The sequence below is a fragment of the Lontra canadensis genome, unplaced genomic scaffold (assembly GCF_010015895.1).
Source record: "Lontra canadensis isolate GAN:19392208 unplaced genomic scaffold, GSC_riverotter_1.0 scaffold38, whole genome shotgun sequence".
Lineage (NCBI taxonomy): Eukaryota > Metazoa > Chordata > Mammalia > Carnivora > Mustelidae > Lontra > Lontra canadensis.
In genome coordinates this window covers 2,649,397-2,667,048 of record NW_022631032.1, presented here as the reverse complement: position 1 = coordinate 2,667,048, position 17,652 = coordinate 2,649,397, and the positions used below count along the sequence as shown (strand labels likewise).

At 36.8% G+C, this 17,652-nt stretch overlaps 1 protein-coding gene and 1 pseudogene across 2 annotated transcripts in view; one reads left to right on the top strand and one right to left on the bottom strand.

The window, feature by feature from the left end:
• PIGX (phosphatidylinositol glycan anchor biosynthesis class X) overlaps positions 1-17,652 on the top strand; it is a 36,538-nt gene that overhangs the window by 7,615 nt on the left and 11,271 nt on the right. Inside the window, exon 3 of one of the 2 annotated variants that reach the window (XM_032869350.1) lies at positions 11,863-12,004. The exons of the other annotated variant lie outside the window; for it this stretch is intronic. Coding sequence (XP_032725241.1) covers positions 11,863-12,004 — 142 coding nt within the window. The remainder of the gene's footprint in view (positions 1-11,862; positions 12,005-17,652) is intronic. 2 annotated transcript variants of the gene reach the window in all.
• On the bottom strand, positions 5,485-6,213 carry LOC116874619 (annotated as a pseudogene).

Genomic DNA, 17,652 nt, shown 5'->3' with positions numbered 1-17,652 from the left:
CATTTCCCCATACTTTTTGCGTTAGAGGTAACAATTTTTCTATAAAAATGGTAACACAGGTGTTTTAACCCGTGCTTTAATTTCTTACAGGTAAAAGAGGAATTATTATAGTACTATTTCATAGTGATTTCTTAAAATATTTATTTATTTATTTTGGTGGGGAGGGGTATGGGAGAGGGGCAAAGAATCTCAAGCAGACTCTGTGCTGAGCGTGGGGCCTGATGACTATGAGATCATGACTTGAGCTGAAACCGAGTTGGTCTTGATCCACCCAGGTGCCCTCATAGTGACTTTTTAATCAACTTCATTGAGTTTTGACAATTCTGTATACCCATGTAACCACCACCCCAGTCAAAATATAGAGTATTTTTATCATCTCCAAAAATACCCATGTGGTGCTATTTGGAATTATTCTATCTCACCTAAACCCAGACTCAGCCAACCAGTGATTTATTTTCTTTCACTATATAGATTTTCTAGAATTTTATGTAAATGAAACCAAGTGGTCTTTTTGATATCTGGGTTCTTTCACTGCATTATGTCAGTGACATTTATCCATATTGTGCATGGCAGTAATTTGTTCCTTTTTATTGCTGAGTACTAAAATTTGTTTAGCCTTTCACATTTTTATGGCATTGGGGCCATTTCTAATTTGGGGCTAACATAAATAAAACTATAAGGAACATCTGTATACAAGACTTTGTGTGAACATGTTTTCATTTCTCTTGGGTTTCTGGATATATGGTAGGTATATGTTGAATTTAAGAAACCACCAAACTGTTTTCCAAAGCGGTTATACTGTTTTACATTCCTACAAGAAGTGTATGAGAATTCTGTCCCTGCCACATCGTTACCAACACTTGGTATTGTCAGCCTTTTTAATTTTAGAGATTCTGGTGGGTGTGTAGTGGTAACTCATTGTGGTTTTAATGGGTTATTTCCCCGATGACTAATGGTGTCGAGCATCTTCATGTGCTTTTTGGGGACTGGTTTATCTTCCTTTGTGCAGCATCTGCTTAAATCTTGCCCATTTTAATTTTATTTAATTAAAAATTTTTAAAATATTTTATGTATTTGTCATAGAGAGAGAGGGAGCACAAGCAGGGGGAGTAGTAGGCAGAGGGAGAGGGAGAAGCAGGCTCCCTGCTAAGCAGGGAGCCTGATGCGGGGCTCAATCCCAGGACTTTAGGATCATGACCTAAGCTGAAGGCAGACGCCCAACCACGTGAGCACCCCTGCCCAGGTTCCCCAAATCTTGTCAAAAGCTTTTTCTGCATCTACTCTAAGAGAATCATGATTTTTTAACTTTATTTTGTCAGTATGGTACAATACATATGTTGATAATTCCAGTAAACCTATCACTTGGTCATGAAGCATTATCTTTTTGAAATATTACTGGGTTTAATTTGTTAGTATCTTGTTAAGGATTTTTACTTCTCAGTTCATGAGGGATATTGGTCTGTACTTCTCTTTTGTTTCTTTTGTTGTGATGCCTCACTTGGGTTTTGGTGTCAGGCCAATTCTAGCCTTGTAAAAAGATTGAGAAATACTTCCTTCTCTATTTTCTGATGGTGTAGCACTGATACTATTTTTTAAAATACACAATAGAATTCAACAATAAAAAGGCCTGAGGTTTTTTATATGGAAGGTTTTAAGTTTTTTTAAATTACAAATTGAAGATACAGAGCTATTCAGATACTCTATTTTTTCTTTTGTCAGTTTTGGTCATTTTTTTCTTTCTAAGAATTTAGCTATTTTATTAAGTTGTTTAATTTATTGGGATAATTGGAATAAAATTACTCAAATATTCCCTTATTGTGCTCTTCATAGGTAGAGGTTGTATAGTAATGTTCCTTCTTTTATTCCTTTTTTTAAAATAATTTTTTATTTTATTTAAAAATTTTTCGGTTTTTAAAGATTTTATTCACTTGAGAGAGAGAGAGAGAGAGAGAGAGACCACATGAGTGGTGGAGGGGGGGAGATGTTGGAGAGAGGGAGAGAGAGAAGCAGACTCCTTGCTAAGCAGGGAGCCAGGTACAAGGCTTGATCCCAGGACACTGAGATCATGACTTGATCCAAACGCAGATGCCTGACTGAACCCAGGCACCCCCCCAATATTTTTTAAGTAGGCTCCATACCCAGCATGGAGTCCAACATAGGACTTGAACTTATGATCCTGAGATCAAGACCTGAGCTGAGATTAAGAGTCAGTCACTTAACTAACCAAGCCACCCATACAACACCCCCCAACTCTTTTATTCCTAGTATTGATAGTCTGTGCTTTTTCTCTTTCATGATAAGTACAAGGATTCATCAATTTTACTGACCTTTGGAAAGAAGACGTTTCGTTGTTTGTCTACTTTCTGTTTCATTGATTTCTGTTCTTTATTATTTCTTTCCTTTTTGCTTTGATTTTAATTTCTTCTTCCTTCTTAGCTTTTTAAGATGACAGCTTAGGTCGTTGATTTTAGATCTTTTTCCCCTAATATAAGTGTCTTTGCTTTTATGTCAATAAGTTTCTTTCTGTACAGGGCTGTAGGTCTATTCTATAAATGTTGACATTTATTTTCATTTCCATCTAGTTCAGTATATTTTTAATTTCCTTTTTGATTTCTTCTTTGACACATCAGTTATTTAGACATACATTGTTTGATTTTAAGGTTTTGGGAGATTTTCCAGAAATTTTTTACTGCCCTTTTTTTTCTTTTTGTACTATTTTATTCCACCCTGGGCATCTCAATATAAAACTAAATAGTGGTGAACTGTTTTCCTTACTAATTCTGAATTACTGTACACGTATAAATTCTGCTAACTGTTCAGCACTTTAATAGATGAAATCATTTCTGACACATAGTGGAAATACCTAAAACAATTAGTGCAATGTATCGAACGGATCAAAATAAAATGAATTTGGGAAAACAAGGCTGCAAGATTACCAATATATTGCAACATTCATGTGACAGATTACAGGTATCCTGTTTATGGTGGTTCTGGCCATATAGGAATAACTGAAGCCTTCCTTTCAAAGGAGGAGAGAGGAAATAATTAGCTGTTTTAGTAACTATACAGTTCATATACTTTTAAACAACTCTTAGTATTACAGAAAAGTAGTAAACATACATGGAAGCTTCAGTGTAGTACCCTACTTACAATATAGTTGAAGATTGAATTTAAAATAAGTTTAGGGATGCCTGGGTGGCTCAGTTGGTTGGACGACTGCCTTCGGCTCAGGTCATGATCCTGGAGTCCCGGGATCGAGTCCCACATCGGGCTCCCAGCTCCATGGGGAGTCTGCTTCTCCCTCTGACCTTCTCCTCGCTCATGCTCTCTCTCACTGTCTTGCTCTCAAATAAATAAATAAAATCTTTAAAAATAAAATAAAATAAAATAAGTTTAAATGTACATATTGTTAGTGCATTGACTTTATTGTGTCCAAAGGAAACGAAAGCCCCTTTTTAGCCCCTAAACAAAATCAAAATCAGTAAGTAAACAGAGTCACATCTGGTTTGCTTCATTTTTATTGCAGAGCTCACATGTTTGCAGGAATTGCTATTCATTAAGATGCATTTATCATGGGGTGCCTGGGTGGCTTAGTATGTTAAAGGTCCGACTCTTGATTTTGGCTCAGTCATGTTCTCAGGGTTGTGGGATCAAGTCCCACGTCAAGCTCATGCTGGGTGTGGGCCTGTTTGAGATTCTCCCTTTCCCTCTTCCTCTGCCCCTCCCCCACAAAGATGCATTTATCAGTTTCATATTCCTAAAGCTAGCTATGGTTACATTTGATTTTTTTAAAAAAGATTTTATTTATTTATTTGACAGACAAAGATCACAAGTAGGCAGAGAGGCAGGCAGAGAGAGAGGAGGAAGCAGGGAGCCCGATGTGGGGCTCAATCCCAGGACCCTGGGATCATGACCTGAGCCAAAGGCAGAGGCTTTAACCCACTGAGCCACCTGGGAGCCCCACATTTGATTTTTTTAAAGTCTATTTTATTTTATTTATTTCTTAAAAAGATTTTATTTATTTATTTACTAGAGAGAGAGAGATTGAAGGAATGAGTGTTAAGAGGGGTAGAGGGAGAAGCAGACTCCAGGCGGAGCAAGGAGCCCCAAACAAGACTACATCCCAGGACTCTGGGATCATAACCTGAGCCAAAGGCAGATGCCTAACTAATAGCCACCCAGGCACCCTTACCTTAAAGGCTATTTTTAAAATAACAGGACTAGTTATAGTTTAGATGCCACTGATATTCATTCTTTAGCTTGAAGATATGGGACTCTCTTTCTTTTTTTAAAAAGATTATTTATTTATTTATTTATTTATCAGAAAGAGCGAGTGTGAGCACACAAGCAGGGGCAGCAGCAGGCTGAGGGAGAAGTGGGCTCCCCGCTGAAGGAGGAGTCCAATGTGGGACTCGCTTCTAGGACCCCAGGATTATGACCTGAGCCAAAGGCAGATGCTTAATCGACTGAGCCACCCAGACATCCATTGGGACAGTTTTCTTGTTTTGTTTTATGATTTTATATTTTATTTTTATTTTTTTGAAGATTTTATTTAAGAGAGAGTGGAAGAGAGCACAAGCAGAGAGAAGAGAGAGAAGCAGGCTCCCTGCTGAACAGGGAACCCCATGTGGGGCTCAATCCCAGGACCCTGAGATCATGACCTGAGCCCCAAGGCAGCTGCTTAATCAACTGAGCCACCCAGGTGTCCCTTAAGATTGTGTTTCTAAGTATTCTTTACATCTGCCATGGGGTTCAAGATCAAGAGTTGAATGCTCTGTGGACTGAGCCAGCCAGATGACCCTGTTAATTTCTTAAGATGTGGAATATATGCTTTAAAGGTAGATACTAGGAGAAATTACGGTTTGAGTTACTGTAGCAATCTATAAGCATCTTTAGAACCTCCTTTTTAAAAAAGAATCTTTTTGCAAAGTCTAAATCAGTAAGTTCAAAGTCTTTTTCGTAGACTTTTTCATAGAACTGTCTGGTTAACTGGTGGTCCAGTTAGATCTCTGGTGATGAGAAGTGATTTCCCCTAACCTTTCAGTAAAGCAAGTAGACACACAGCTCTCATTTTCTTGTATTGCTGAAACAGGCAGAGGGACATATACATGTTATTAAAAATTAAGTTTGAAACATTTAAAATAACTCTGTATTAGAAACTTGACTCTGAGACACCTGGGTGGCTCAGTCGTTAGGTAGCTGCCTTCGGTTTGGGTCATGATCCCAGAGTCCTGGGATCAAGCCCCACACTGGGCTCCATTCTTGGCAGGAGGCCTGCTTCTCCCTCTCCCACTCCCCCTGCTTGTGTTCCCTCTCTCGCTGTGTCTCTGTGTCAAATAAATAAATAAAATTTTAAAAAAGAAAGAAAGAAACTTGACTCTGGGTCTCTGGGTGGCTTCGTCCTTTTGCATCCCCCTCACCCCCACTCATTCTCTTTGTCTCTCAAATTAATAGATAAAATCTTTTTTAAAAAAAAGACCATCATAAGCCTCTTTTTGGAAGTTATACTGGACTGGACTGGTTAGGTGCATCAGTTTCACTGGTATTTACATTTAGGAAGCAGAAGAATAGTCCAGCTAGCTCAAATTGGAGGTTTAATTACACTGTCCCCTGGTTGGCTGTGTGGGTTCAGTAAGTTCTGCTACTCTTCTCGGGCAGAATTTGCTCCTAGATTCTGTGGTTTATTATTTGGCAGCTTTTTAGCTATAACTGTAAATATTACATTCACATACATTGAGGTTTTAACTGATATCTCCATGAATAATAAACTTGTCATCTTCATAGGGCTGTGCTTCCTGTGAATCTATAGCCCTTTTATTCTAGGTCAGCTTTATTTCCTGGTAAAGCTATGACAGTGTTAGGACTTGCTTTCCTTTGAGGTTTTTTAACCCAGTGTTTTGCTCTTGCAAGGGACTCCTCATTGGAGCTCTCATATTCAACTATGGCTTCCTGTGCTCCTCTGTAGTACATTGGTGCTAGGCTGTAGTATCATTCTTGACCACTGTATCTCGTATTTCAGACTTCACTGTTACATTATCATGGTAGATGGCTTGGGTTAAAAAGCAGCCACAATGGCACTCTCTTGAAATTCATGAAACAAAGAACTAGGCTTCATTAGCCAACGGCAGACTCTCCCAGAAGTACTAGTTTCAACTGGTGTATTTTATTTATAATATTTGGCCTGTTGGGTCTTGTTGCTTCTCAGTTAGCCATGTCCAGATTTGAAAGAAGTCCCTAATTTCAATCTCCTAAATGAATTTTCAGGTTATGAGGTATCCTTTTTTTTTTTTTTTTCCTGGAGGTAGGAAACCTGAGATGACACAAGTAGCCGTGAAATCAAAGCTACGTGGTAGCAGATCCCAGGCATAGCAAAAGGAGGAGACTCAGCCTCAGGCTGTGGCTTTGGTGAAGGCTGTGTCTCCTCCTCCTTTTGCTTTCTAACTTAATTCCATGTGGTTAGAGACTATACACAATATAATTTCAGTCTTTTGATACTTCTGGAGACTTATTTTGTTGTCCAGCATATTGTTATATATATGGCCTGTGTAATGTGCTTTTGTTTGGTAGAACATTTATATATATCAGTTAGATAAACTTGATTGAAAGTTGTTCATGCCTTCTATATCCCTCCTGCATTTGTACTTAGTCTCTTCGTTATTGAGAGAGGGGTATTAAAATCTCTGGCTATAATTGCGGATTTATCTATTCATCCTTGAAGTTCTCCCAGTTTTTGCTGTGAAGTAAAATACATGAATATTTTGAAGCAGTGTTTTTAGGTGCATATAGCACCTTTAGGATTGTTACATCTTCTTGATGAATTGATCCTTTTATCTTGGTGTAATGTCCTTTTTTATCCCTGACAGTATTCCTTGTTCTGAAGTCTGCATTTTTTTTTTGTATTTTTTATATTACTGTGCCCACTCCATATTTTTATTATTAATGTGTATCTTGTACACAGCATATAATTGTTTCTATTTAACCAGTCTGTCAATCTCTGCATTCTAATTAGAGTGATTAGACCATTTACTTTTAATATAAATATTGATTTGGTTGGTTTGGTTTAAATCTACCCATCTTGCCACTTTTTTTCTATTTGCTTTTCTTTTTTTTTTTTTTTCTTTTTTAAAGAGGGTGAGAGAGGAGGAGAAGGGGTAGAAGGAGAGAGAGAGAGGGTCTCAAGCAGGCCCCTCACCCAGCATGGAGCCTGACTTGGGGCTTGATACCACAACCCGGAGATCATGACCTGAGCCAAAATCAGGAGTCGGCTCAACCGACTGAGACAACTAGACACTCCTCTGTTTGCTTTTCTATTTGTCCTACCTAATCTTTTCTCTCTTTTCCTGCCTTATTTTAGATACATTGAGTATTCTTTAAGCATTCCACTTTATCTCCATTTTGGCTTATTAACGATACTTCTCTTTTTTTTTCATTGGTTGCTTCAGGGTTTACAGTGTGCAATTTTAACTTATCATAGTCTACCTTCCAATATATTCCATACTATGAATAATGTATAAATCTTAGAATACTTTACTTTTTTCTCCTCCCTTTTATGCTTTTGTTGCCGTACATGTATCAGCTTTATGTTTTACTAATAATCCCCACTACTGTTATTTTTGTTTTGAATAGTCATATATTTCTTCATTACTATTTAATTGCAGTAGAGCACCCATCACATAAAACTTATATCGCTTAGAAAATTTTTTTAATTTAAATAGGCTTTACACTCAACATGGGACTTGAACTCATGACCCTGAGATCAAGAGTTACATGCTCTACCTGGGTGGCTCAGTGGGTTAAAGTGGCTGCCTTCAGCTCAGGTCATGATCTCAGGGTCCTGGGATCAATCCCCGCATCGGGCTTTCTGCTCAGCAGGGAGCCTGCTTCCTTCTCTCTCTGCCTGCCTCTCTGCCTACTTGTGATCTCTGTCTGTCAAATAAATAAATAAAATCTTAAAAAAAAAAAAAAAAGGAGTTACATGCTCTACTGACTGAGCCAGTCATGCATCCCCCATCTTAACCATTTTTAATTGTACACTTGGGTGTCATTTAGGACATACACATTATTATTTATTTTTATTATTATTTTTTTTTTTTTTTGGTCAGAGAGAGTGAGCACAGGCAGATAGAGTGGCAGGCAGAGGCAGAGGGAGAAGCAGTCTTCCCGCTGAGCAAGGAGCCCAATGTGGGACTTGATCCCAGGACGCTGGGATCATGACCTGAGCCGAAGGCAGCCACCTAACCAACTGAGCCACCCAGGCCTCCCTAGGACATACACATTATTGTGTTACCATCACCACCATCCGTCCACAGAACTCTTTCATCTTGCAAGATTGGAACTTTACCTATTAAATAGCGCCCGATTCTCCCCTTCCTCCAGCCCCTGGTAACCACCATTTCACTTTCTATTTCTGTGAATTTGACTATTCTCGATACCTCGTATAAGCAGAATCATACAGTATTTGTCACTGGCTTACTTCACTTAACATAATGTGTTCATCATCCATGTTAATTTTCTGTAGACTCATCATCCTGTTTTCCTTAGAGGCTGTACCAGTTGACGTTTCCACCACGAAATGAACAGAGTTCCATTTTTTCTATCAACCAAATTTTAAAGCAATTAAAAAATAAGCAAAAAAACTCTTATATTCACTCACATACTTAGCATTTGCTCTTCTTTCTTGTCTTTCCCTATTTCCATATGATACCATTTTCTTTCTGCCTGAAGAATTTCCTTTACCATTCTTGCAGTGACAAATTCTCTTAGTTCATATTTGTTTTAGCTTTTTTTTTTTTTTTTGCCTTTATTTTTGAAGGGTTCTCCTTTTGGATATATAATTCTATATTGATAGCCTTTTCTCATTTAATACTTTAAATACTTTGTCCCATTGTCCTCTGGTTTGTTCTTTGTTATTCTCCATATGCTTCTTTTTCCTCTGATGGCTTTTAAGATTTTTTTTTTCCTAGTGACTGGTTGATAATATGTCTTGGTGTGGTTTTCTTTCTTTCTTTCTTTCCTTCCTTCCTTCCTTCCTTCCTTCCTTCCTTCCTTCAAGATTTTGTTCATTCCACAGACAGAGATCACAAGTAGGCAGAGAGGCAGGCAGAGAGAGAGGGGGAAGCAGGCTCCCTGCTGAGCAGAGAGCCCGATGCAGGGCTTGATTCCAGGACCCTGAGATCATGACCTGAGGCGAAGGCAGAGGCTTTAACCCACTGAGCCACCCAGGTGCCCCTTGGTGTGGTTTTCTTTATGTTTATCCTGCTTGGGATTTGTTGAATTTCTTGGATTTATGGACTTATAGTTTTCATGAAATTTCATGAAATTCAGAAAATTTTCAACCATTATGTCTTAAAATATTTTAATATTTTAATATATTTAATATTATATATAAAATATTTACATATATTATATATGTATGTATATGTGTGTATATAATATATAATATATAAATATCTCATATATAAAATCTTATATATATAAAATAATATATAAATATAGAATTTATATTTTTATGTTTATAAATAAATCATAAGTATAATGTAGTATATAAATATATTTATATTTAATATATATTTTTATATATTTAATATATATTTAAATTATATATTTAATAAATTTATAATTTATAAATATATACATATATTTATATTATATTTATAATTTATTTATAAATATATAAATATGTGTATGTCTATGTTTAGACTATTTTTTCTGTTGATTGTTGTCTGTTTATATCTATATAAATTTTATATAGATTTATATTCTATATATAAAATTTATATAGAATATAAATTATAAATTTATAAATTATAAATATAATATAAATACATATGAACCATGAGAGACTATGGACTCTGAAAAACAATCTGAGGGGTTTGAAGGGGCGGGGGTTGGGAGGTTGGGGGAACCAGGTGGTGGGTATTAGAGAGGGCACGGATTGCATGGAGCACTGTGTGTGGTGCAAAAACAATGAATACTGTTATGCTGAAAATTAAAAAAATATATATAGATAGATATAAAATCTCTTCTCTTTCTCTCACAGTGTTCGTATTTTTCTTTAAACCTTTGAACGTGTTGGGCATATTTAAGAGGATTTTTAACATCCTTTGATAATTCTGTCACTTCTGTCATTTCTATATCTGTTTCTACTGAACAATTTCTTTCTTGTTTATTGGTCGCATTTCCCTTCTTTTTTGCATCTTTAGTGACTTTTTTTTGAAAATGATTTAATTTATCTATTTTTTAAGAGTTTATTTATTTGAGAGAGAGAGAGAGAGAGAGAGAGAGAGAGCCAGAAAGAGCCCTTCACAAGTGAAGGGGAGGGGCAGAGGCAGAAGCAGACTGCCTACTAAGTAGGGAGCCTGATTTAGGGCTCAATCCCAGGACCCTGGGATCATGACTTGAGCCGAAGGCAGACACTTAACTGACTGACCCACCCAGGTGCCTTATATATTTATTTTAGAGAGAGGGGAAGAGAGTGTGCTTGTGCTGAGGAAGAGAAAAAAGATCCCAAGCATTCTCTGTGCTGAGCATGGAACTCAGCTCAGGGCTCAGTCTCACAACTCCAAGATCATGACCCAAGCCAAAACCAAGAGTTGGATGCCCAACTGACTGAGCCACCCAGGCACCCCATATGTTTAGTGAGTTTTGATGGGATACTGAACACTGTGAATGTTGTAGATAGGAGCATTTTTTAGTGTGTTTGTCTTATTTTTTCTGTTAGCAGTTAAGTTACTTGTTTATCAGCTTGATTATGTTAACCTTTTTTTGTATAGGTCTAAAGTTAAAGTGGCCTTTACTACAAGGCTAATTTAGCCACTAAGGCCTTACCCTATTGGTGTCTCTACCAAAAGCTGTGATCTCTATACTTTGGTTGGAATGCATATTTCTCCCAACTGTGTGAAATTTTCAAATTTCTCATATTCAGTTCCCTGGTCATTCTTTGCACCATCTTTTGGAATTACACTTTGCTTTTGCTTTTCTTACTATTCAACAAAAAATCAAGGGGAGTCCAACTCAGATTTATAGAACTCTTTCTGCATAGTTCCCTCCTCTCTGGAATTTAGCACCTTGACTTCCAGCCACTTTAGTCTCTCTTAACTTCTGTCTCTGTTTTGTAATTTAAGCAAAACCACCATGTTGTGCTTTGGATTTCCTTCCTTACATTTGGTCCCAAATGTGCTTCAGACAGAAAGCTGGGATAATTATACATTTAGATTTATAATCTATTTCAAATTAATACTTGTATATGGTATGAGATTGAGGTCAAGTTTCATTTTTTCTTTTTCTTTTTTTTTTAAGAGTTTTTTTTTTTAAGATTTTATTTATTTATTTGAGAGAGAGGCAGTGAGAGAGAGCATGAGTGAGGAGAAGGTCAGAGGGAGAAGCAGACTCCCTGTGGAGCTGGGAGCCCGATTCGGGACTTGATCCCGGGACTCCGGGATCATGACCTGAGCCGAAAGCAGTCATCCAACCAACTGAGCCACCCAGGCGTCCCAAGGTTCATTTTTTCTACATAGGTATTTGTTTCAGTACCATTTGGTGAAAAGACTCTCTTCTCCCCATCAAATCATGTTGGCACCTTTATTGCCATATAAATATGTGTATGTCTATTTTTAGACTATTTCTTTCTGTTGATTGTTGTCTGCTTTCATACTAATACTAAACTGTGGCTCTTGACAGAAATTTATGAAAGATCTAATTGGGTGATTCTGACATGAAATAAATACTTACTTGACTTTATAATGTTTTGAAAATAGATTTTGAGTTTGAAATACAGTGTTTCCACTAATTTGAATGTAATGTTATGCTATCTCATTTAACAGCTGAATGAAGAGATATATTTTAAACATGCTTCTCTTACAGAGACCTTTTAATAAAAGTGAAATTTGGAGAAAGCATTGAGGACTTACAGACCTGCCGACTCTTAATTAAACAGTACATCCCGACGGGACTTTTTGTGGATCCATATGAGTTGGCTTCATTAAGAGAGAGAAACATAACAGAGGTATAACTATTAGAGGATTTTTTTTTTTGAGAGAGAAATTATTTTAGGAATGCTGTCATTTTGATTAAGGAAAAACAATTAACAAGACAACATTGTACTTTTTATTCATTTTGTTAAAGTGTATAAAGTAACTTTTTTTTTAGGTAGGATGGGAGTATTATTTAAAAAATGAGTGATAATGTTTCAAGCTTGTCAGTAATAAGCCAACTGAACTGAGCTAGTTAGAATGGTTTTATTAGAATTATTCCTAGTTTCATAACTAAGAAAATTATATATCTTTGAGAAGGTTAATGATTATAAATACTGCTTCAGCAGCATTTGGCAGTATTGTTTGAGGGACCTATACATCAACACCCGTATAATTTGGATGTGGGAGGAAAGGAAGCTGATATTTATTGGATATCTGTATGTCAGATATCTTCTCTTTTTTTTTTAAGGAAGCAAGGTAAAATTAAGCATTAGATAAAGATTATGTCCCAAACCCATGCGTAGATCCATTTTTGTGTGTGCGTGATTTATGGTTTTTTTATTTTTATTAACGTATAATGTAGTATTTGCCCCTGGGGGTATAGGTCTGTGAATCGTCAGGCTTACACACTTCACAGCACTCACCATGTCACATACCCTCCCCAATGTCCATAACCCAACTACCCTCTTCATACCCCCTCCCCCTAGATCAGTCTTTATAACAACCCCAGAAGTATTATTTCTCCATTTTATAGATAAGGAAACTGAGGCACAAAGAGGCCAGGTAAATTATCCAGGATCACACAGGTAAATGGAAGAGCCAAGAGATATATCCAGGGTTGTCTAATTATAAAGTTGTTGCTCTTTCCAGAAATGAATTTTATTCCTTAATTAATGGGTTCTCTGACTTTTGGTAAGAATCACTTGGGGCCACTTTTTGTGCAGATTATGTCTTCCTGGGAAAGCTTAATTCAGTAGATCTAGATTGGACCCAAAAATCTGTTTTAACAACTCAGATAATTCCTGTTAAGAAATTATGGCAAACACCATCTTCATTCTTAACATTATAATCTATATGTGAATATAAAAGAGGCAAAATAGATATACCTAGAGTCATTTATGATGACAGTTTATAATTGTGGTTTAGGCCAGTTTCTTCACCTATTTTAATTACTTGTTTATCAAGTAATTATTTAATTATTCAAATTTTTTTGAATAAGTGATTATATTCTCATCGTTCAAAATTTAGGAGATATAAAAAGGTGTACAATGATAAGCGTCCACTTATCTTGACCCCCATTCACCAAGTTTCTTCCTGTGTTCTGTTTTTTTGCACACATATTACAGTTTAAATAAACATGTTCACTTATATGGCAGTCTCAGTACATTTACACATGTAGAAAGACCTCATTGCTTTTTTCCTCATTCCTTTCCTTCACTGAGTCATGAATTCTGAATGAGGCTTTTAAAATTTTAAATAATAGGTTTCAAATTTAAATGTGGTTCTTGGCTTATCATGACATGGATTGGAATCTATTTAAACCTACTTAATAAAATTGCCTACAACATTTTAAGAAAATGGAAATTTTTTTTGCATAGGAGTACCCAAAAAGAGATCACATACCCACCGTCTTGGGATGAGATTGGGGTATGTGCAGATTAATTGTAACTAGAAAACTGGGCAGGCAAAGGATGCCACTCTGGATTGATTGACAAGCTTTTCTTTATCTTAATTTTCTATTTCCTAATTTTCTAATCCCTAATTATAAGCCCTTTAAGTGAATTTACTTTTTCATTTCAAATAGATGTCTCATTTGTGACACATAGATAATTAGAAGTTGATTTCCTAATATATGAGATGCTATTTCTTTCTGCCTAGCCGAGTTGAGACTGTGGCCCAATCCTTTGTGTAGAGAAACTTTGTCTCAAGAAGTGGTATTGAGGAGTATAACTGGATAGAAGGAAATTTATATGTAGGGAATGATTGATACTTATGTATTTAGATTGAGATCTTAACTATTCTATGAGATAAAATTTGTGACTGCAGCACATAGAGCAATGGGTTCAAATTAAATGAGTTATGGTGGCAATAAAATGTTTTGTAAGGAGTTTGTGATGGTTTGTGAGCAATTTGAAAATAAATACAAGCCTTAAACAGAGTCATAATGAATAAAGCACTTCAAATGAATCTCACTTCATTTTTAGGTAGGGCTATTTGATATATTTAATTAAAACCTCTCACGTTCTTTGAAAAAGTCATAATATTAGATTGAAGCATATGAAACTGCTGTTCTGTAGGTCAAAATGGAAATGCTGTGTTTTTGAAATCATAAATTTTACTCAATCAAAATATGTAGTAATAGGACTTAACGCCCTCACCAAGTTGGAGGACAGGGACCAGATTTACTCTCCCACTTGAAATAACCAAGAAATAGACAAAATATATGAAATAATGGGAAAGATTGTTGAACACCAAGCAGTGAGGGCAGTGATGTCTGAAATTAATGGAAAATAAATAAGATGAGCTCTATGACTGTCCCAGCTTATTGCCTTGGAGAGTTTTCGAGCTGTAACATAGGGAGCAAGAACCCAAGCAGAGCCTAGTGGACTGCTTGGGTTTAGGAAATGAATGTGAAATCCTGGGAAGACGAAGGTCACCAGAATTGACAAGGCAGTATAGAGAGAGCTGCACAGAGACAACTCCAGAGATCCATAAAAGGTTCCCCTCAAGTTCATAGTCGAGTTCTGATTAATGCATTTTTGTGAGGAAACTACTTGCTTCTGGGAAAAGACCTTATGAAAAAATTAGAGGTTACAATGTCAGACACTCAGATAGGGCCAGTGGTAGTGTTTGTTCCCAGCAACCATGCTAGGAAAAGCCTCATAATTCATTGGGCATTCAGTAGAGTAAACAGAAGAACTTTTACTCAGTAGTGGGGAATATTTAGCCCTAGAAGGAACATCATGGCAGTCCTGTTTAACAAATCTTAAAAGCACGAACTTTAAAAGGTCAAACTGTTTATAAGTAACTTTACTGCATACAAACAAAGCTCAAGAATTCTTATAGGAATACAGCACCCAACAATATCAAAATCACAGTGTCTTGATTCTAATAAAAAATTTGATGCAATGATGGGGAGAAATATGGCCTGTAATGAGGAGATAAATGAATCAATCAAAACCAATCCAGAACTGCCCCAGATGTTAGAATTGGGCTATGAAAACAGTTACAATAACTGTATTCCATATGTTCAAAAAATTAAGTACAGATATGGAAGATATATAAAAGGAGAACATTAAACTTGTGAAGATTAAGACTACAGTGTATGAGATAGAAAAGATTCTAATAAAATTAATGGCATTTCAAACAGTGCAAAAGAAAAGATTAATAGATTTGAAGACATAGTAATAGAAACTACCTAAAACAGATTTTAAAAAAAAGAGAGAGAGAAACATAAAAAGTGAATAGAGTGGGGGCGACTGGGTGGCTCAGTGGGTTAAAGCCTCTGCCTTCAGCTCAGGTCATGATCCCAGAGTCCTGGGATCAAGCCCAGCATCGGGCTCTCTGCTCAGCAGGGAGCCTGCTTCCTTCTCTCTCTCTCTCTCTCTCTCTCTCTCTGCCAGCCTCTCTGCCTACTTGTGGTCTCTGCCTGTCAAATAAATAAATAAAATCTTAAAAAAAATGAATAGAATAATAGTGAGTTGTGGGACAACTTCAGGTGGCCTACTGTACCTGTGATTGGACTATCTTGAAGAGATATCTCTACCCCCATGTTCCTTGCATTGTTCACAGTAGACGAGCTGTGGAAACAACATAAGTGTCCATCAACAGATGAGTGGATAAAGAAAATATGGATGAAAATAGGATACAGGGGCAACTGGGTGGCTCAGTGGGTTAAAGCCTCTGCCTTCGGTTCAGGTCATGGTCCCAGCGTCCTGGGATCGAGCCCTGCATCGGGCTCTCTGCTCAGCGGGGAGCCTGCTTCCTCCTCTCTCTCTCTGCCTGCCTCTCTGCCTACTTGTGATCTCTGTGTGTCACAATAAATAAATAAAATCTTAAAATAAAAAAGAAAATAGGATACAATGGAATGTTATTCACCTATAAAAAAGAAGAAAATCCTGCCATTTGCTACAAGCTAAGTGAAATAAGTCAGAGAAAGACAAATACTGTATGATCTCATTTGTATGTGGAATCTAAAAAAACCCTGAAATCATAGAAACAGAGTAGATTGATTGTGGCCAGGAGCAAGAGTGTGGGAGAAACAGGTGAAGGTGTTCAAAGAGTATAGACATCCAGTTATAAGATGAGTAAATTCAGGGGGTCTAGTGTATAGCATGGTGACTATAATTAACAATAGTGTGTTATATATTTGAAAATTGTTAAAAGAGTATACTTTAAAAGTGTTCATCAGGGGTACCTTGCTGGCTCAGTAGAGCATATGACTCTTGATCTCGGGGTCATGAGTTTGAGCCCTGTGCTGGATGTAGAGATTACTTTAAAAAGTAATAAAATAAAAGTTTTCATTGTACACACGCATATACATAAGAGGTAACTATGAGTGATGATGGATGTGTTAACTAACCTTACTGTGGCAATCATTTTGCATTATAAACATATTTCAAATCGTGATGTTGTATGCCTTAGACCTATACAATGTTATATGTCAGTTATATCTCAATGAAGCTCAGTGTGAGGAGTGGGGTAGGGAAGGTGTGATTGGAATCCCCAAGGAGAGAAGAGAGAAATGGAGATGGAAAAAAATTTGAAGAAATAATGGCTGAGAAATTTCCAAATTTGGTGAAAACTATAAATCCATATGTCTAAGCTGCTCAAGTACCAGAAACATGAAGAAAACTATCCCGAGGTGCATGTACTCAAATTGTTTAAAACAATGAGATGAGGGGCACCTGGGTGGCTCAGTCAGTTAAGCGTCTGACTTTGGCTCAGGTCATGATCTCGGGGTCCTGGGGTTAAGCCCCATGTTGGGCTCCATGCTCAGTGGAGTCTACTTCTCCCTCTCCCTCTGCCCCTCTCTCACCTTGTGCTCACTCTCTATCTTTCTCTCTCAAATCATGAATGAATAAAATCTTAAAAAAAAAAACCAACAATGAGAATGAGAAAAAAATTTTAAGTTTTTATTTAAATTCCAGTTAATTAACATATAGTGTAATATTAGCTTCAGGTATACTAAATGGTGATTCAACACTTCCATATATCACCCAGTTCTCCTCATAACAAGTGTACTCCTTAATCCCTATCACCTGTTTAACACACACCCCCACCTCCCTTCTGGTAACCATCAGTTTGTTCTCTTTATTTAAGAATCTGTTTCTTGGTTTGCCACCCTCCTTTTTTTTTTTTTTTAATTCTCCTTGTTCGTTTGTTTTCTTTCTTAAGTTCCATGTATAAGTGAAATCATACGGCATTTGTCTTTTTGTCTTTCCCTGACTTATTTCACTTAGCCTAATACTCTCTGGCTCCATCCATGTCATGCAAATGGCAAGATTTCATTCTTTTTTATGGCCGAATAATAGTCCATTGTATATATATACTACATCTTTTGTTTTTTTAAGTAGGCTCCCTGGCCAACGTGGGGCTTGAACCCACAGCCCTGAGTTCAAGAGTCACATGCTCTACTGACTGAACCAGCCAGACACCCCTGAATCTTCTTTATCCATTC